At 36.2% G+C, this 4,073-nt stretch overlaps 1 protein-coding gene across 7 annotated transcripts in view; it reads left to right on the forward strand.

The window, feature by feature from the left end:
• The window catches only part of ZNF638 (zinc finger protein 638), an 81,459-nt gene extending 78,937 nt beyond the window's left edge, over nucleotides 1-2,522 (forward strand). For all 7 annotated transcript variants that reach the window (XM_006096754.3, XM_023760644.1, XM_023760646.1 and 4 more), the window contains 2 exons: nucleotides 759-877; nucleotides 2,207-2,522. In XM_006096754.3, coding sequence (XP_006096816.1) covers nucleotides 759-877; nucleotides 2,207-2,278 — 191 coding nt within the window. In that variant the 3' untranslated portion in view covers nucleotides 2,279-2,522. The remainder of the gene's footprint in view (nucleotides 1-758; nucleotides 878-2,206) is intronic.
• Nucleotides 2,523-4,073: the final 1,551 nt, after the last annotated feature.

Here is a 4,073-nt window from a genome sequence, read left to right on the forward strand (position 1 = left end):
ACGGGCAGTGCCCCACCCCCCAATAGCCCTACCTGAGCGTGACTGAGGGTGGCATCGCAACCTCCCGATCCGCCTGCTCTGTGCATGACAGGGGGCGGCGCCCCAACTCACCAATCGGCCCTGCTCTGAGCCTGACCAGGGGCTGCACCTAGGGATTGGGCCTGCCCTCTGCCACCCGGGAGCAGGCCTAAGCCAGCAGGTCGTTATCTCCCGAGGGGTCCCAGACTGCGAGAGGGCACAGGCCGGGCTGGGGGGACCCCTCCCCCCCCTTCCCCCCCTCCCCCAAGTGCACAAATTTTTGTGCACCGGGCCTCTAGTTGTCAGAATAGCCCTCAAGCAGACAGTTGCCCATCATCTGCCTCTTTCCTGTTTTATTTTAATAGGGGATTCCAAAGCAATTTATTTCAAAGAATCTCTGGGATTCTTTTTTCCAATGAATTGCTGTTCTGAAGGAATTCCCTGGCATTTCTGGAGGCTCTGGAATGTTATAGAATTTGTTAAAGAAATAAAAACATTTTTTAAATTAAAAGCTTAATTGTTCTTGATCCCTAGATATATAGCAATCCTAGGGGCTAAATTGTCTAGTTAGAAAGAACTGCTTACCTATTTATTTAGCCCATTTTTTAACTTATATGTTTGTATATAAGTATATACTGTTGCTTGGTTTTTTGTTGTGTTTAGATAAATTGATTAACATAGCTATAACATATCATAAATTTTCCTCCTTTCTCTTTCCCCTCTCTCTTTCTGTACTCTAGATTTAGACTTTCTTGTACCGAAGCCTGGATTCTTCTGTCCAATTTGTTCCCTCTTCTACTCAGGTGAAAGAGCAATGACAAATCACTGCAAGAGTACACGTCATAAGCAAAATACAGAGGTAAATTTCTAACTCCCCATAAAATTTTCAGGTGATGGTATTATAGTCAAATTACTTTAAGTGTCCACACAAAATGTACATTCTTTCCCTTTAGGAGGACTTCTGAAGGTGTGCGCCAGTTGATTTCTCTTATTCTCCTATTCCTCTCCTTTATTGTTTCTTGCCAATAACTTCTAGTCTTTCTTTCCCTGGCAGCATTTGCCTGAGTGGATTCTGCAGATCACTAGTCCAATGTGACTCTTCATTCATTAAGTGTAGGAAGTTGTATTCTGATGCGCTCTTGCAGAGTCATCGTCACACAGCATGTTGAAGTTTCCAAATTGTCTAGTTAGAAAGAACTGCTTACCTATTTATTTAGCCCATTTTTTAACCTGATTTAATCATAGCCCCTCCCTTTTCCCCAAGTTATACACATCTTCAGGGAGTGCTAAAGAGAATTATCATCAGTCATAGCTCTAGTTTCTCCTGTTTGAAACAGAGTTGTTTTTACGCATTTTCCATATTGAATTTGTGGCACAGACATTCACCTAACATTTATTAAGTTCTTATTTACTGGAAACTTACTTAATCCACCCTGATCAACTTTATGAGGTAGGTGTTATCATTGCATTTTAAAGATGAGGAAACAGTCTCAAAGAGTACCTAAACACAAGTATCTAACCCCAAGGTCATATAGCTAGTTAATGGCAGACCTATGATTTGAACCTAGCTTTGTTTTATTCTAGTCTTAAACCCTGAATTGCTATGTTCTAGGTTTTTGTGTGTTTTTTTAGCTCTTTATTTTTCATACACAAAAGGCCTGTTGCTGCCTTTGTACCTTTACATTGCTGTACCTTTGCCCTCTCCTACTCCCACTTGTATTGCTGGTTGTTCCTTGTCTTTTAGGCTTCTACTTAAATATCAGCTTCCAGAAAGCCTTTTGCCCAAGAAAGAACAAGCTAAAGTAGAATCTTCTCTCCTCTACAAAAGAATCAACCTTAATCCATTATCTTACTATTTTTTCCTTTATAGGGCTTACCACTATCCAAAATTATTTATTTTTTATTGTCTCTCTTCCTCTGCTAGAATGTAAGCTCTGTGTGAGGTAAAGGGCCTTACCTATTTTTTCAGCCACCCTAAGCACAAAGCATAATGCCTGGTAATCATTAATATCAGATAACTGATGAATGGAAGGAAGGAATGTTAATGTAAGGCACTGTGTTTCAAATCTGTACTTTATAGGATCAGGCTCTTTTAAATTGTAAATACAGTGAAATAGATTAGATTTGTATGTATGCACAGCAAAACAACATCTAATAAATATTGTATATTACAAATTGATTTTAACAGAAGTTCATGGCCAAGCAAAGAAAGGAAAAGGAGCAGAATGAGGTTGAAGAAAGAAGCTCAAGCTCTAGGTGATTGGGGAAAAATTCGTTAGAAATTTGTTTAGGGTCCAGTTGATTTGTGTATTTTTGTTATCACTAATTTGTAATTTTTGTTTCAGAAGCAAATATTCATGTTGTATAAATTTCTGATTGTCCTTGATGTAGAGAGACTGATGGGGAAAGTATGATGTGTTTGATTTTTATATCAAATCATCAGGCATGGAGAAATATCTTTTAGAAGTGTTAAAATAAATGTTCCTACTGTATATTTAAAATACCATCTTGTGTTTGTGTCTGATTTATTAAAGACTTGTTTACATGTGATTTCAGACAGGCTTCTTCTCTGTGACCACTATGGCTTGGGATGTTTGGGAATTCTTCACGTGTTAAAACCTTTTTCCAACTATCTATGTACAGGTCAAAGATTTCTTAAACTCCCAATTTTGCTGGCTAAAATTAGTTTTCAGCATGTTTGGCCCAGGTAGGTTTGAGTAAAATTCTACTTGATTTTTCTAATGTGTTAGGAAGGTATTTGTTCTGCTTCTGGATATATCTACTATTTCTTTCACACCCACTTAAGGTAGCTCCTTGCAAGTAATTTAATATTAGCCTGAATCCACAAAGACAAAGCAGCCTTTACTTCTTTGCACCACTAGGATAACTTTTTAAACATTTGAATTATTACTGAATAGGTGTGTAAGAAAGTATAAGGGTATAAAAAAATAATAATACAGTGGGTTATTAAATGCTGGATACAGCCCAGTACTATAAATTTTAGAATAGACCATGCTTAAAAAATAAGCCTGCTGATTTTGAATTATTTTAGTACCTGATTTTTTAGCTCCTCCAAAATTAGAGTGCACCAATTAATAATAGAGGGTGAGTGAAGGGAACAGATACTACATTTTTAGGTTTCTTTCTCATCATAGCACAAGAGTTGCCTCACAGTCTGCAAAAGTGAAGTGAAGTTGCTTACATTATAAAAGACAAGAGCTCAAATCAATTTATAACTCAAGAAACTGGAAAAAGAATAGTAAAACCCAAAGCAACCAGGACGAAAATGATAAAAGCAGAAATCATTGAAATTGAAAAGGGGAAAATGAGATGGAAAAAATTAATGAAATATAAAGGTAGTCCCTTAAATCAATAAAATTTATAAACCTCTAGTACAGTTAACAAAAAGATACAAATTGCTAATATCCAGAATGAAATGGAATACTACAACAAATTCTGCAGTGATTAAAAGAATAAAGAAATATTCATAACTCTGCTCAAAATCAACAATTTAGAAAAAATGGACAAATTCCTTAAAAATTACAAACCACAAAAACTAAGCCAAGATGAAGTAGAGAACCTGAATAAACCTGAATAATTGCAAGTTGAATTTATAATTAATTTCAAAAGAAGATACCTCCAAACCCATACTATTTCTCTGGAGAATTTACAAAGCAAAGAATTTATACAGTCTCGCCCAGAAAATTGAAGAGAGAGTACTTCTCAACTCATTTTATGAGGGATTGATTCCAGATCTGCAAGGCTGGTTCAATATTGGAAACTCAATCCATATAATCTACCATATGATATCAAAATTCAGAAAAAAGGAGCATTTGACAAAATTCAACACCCATTTGTGATAAAAACAAAAACTCATCAATACACTAAAAATAGAGTCCTCAATCTCATAAAGAGGTTCTACAAAAAATAAAAATCTACAGCCAGCATCATACTTAATTTTGAAAGACAATGCTTTTCCTGTGAGATCAGGAACCATGAAAGTATGTCCACTTTTACCACTGCTATTCAACATAGTACTACAAGTTCTAACCATT

This window comes from Myotis lucifugus, unplaced genomic scaffold (genome assembly GCF_000147115.1).
Source record: "Myotis lucifugus unplaced genomic scaffold, Myoluc2.0 scaffold_186, whole genome shotgun sequence".
Lineage (NCBI taxonomy): Eukaryota > Metazoa > Chordata > Mammalia > Chiroptera > Vespertilionidae > Myotis > Myotis lucifugus.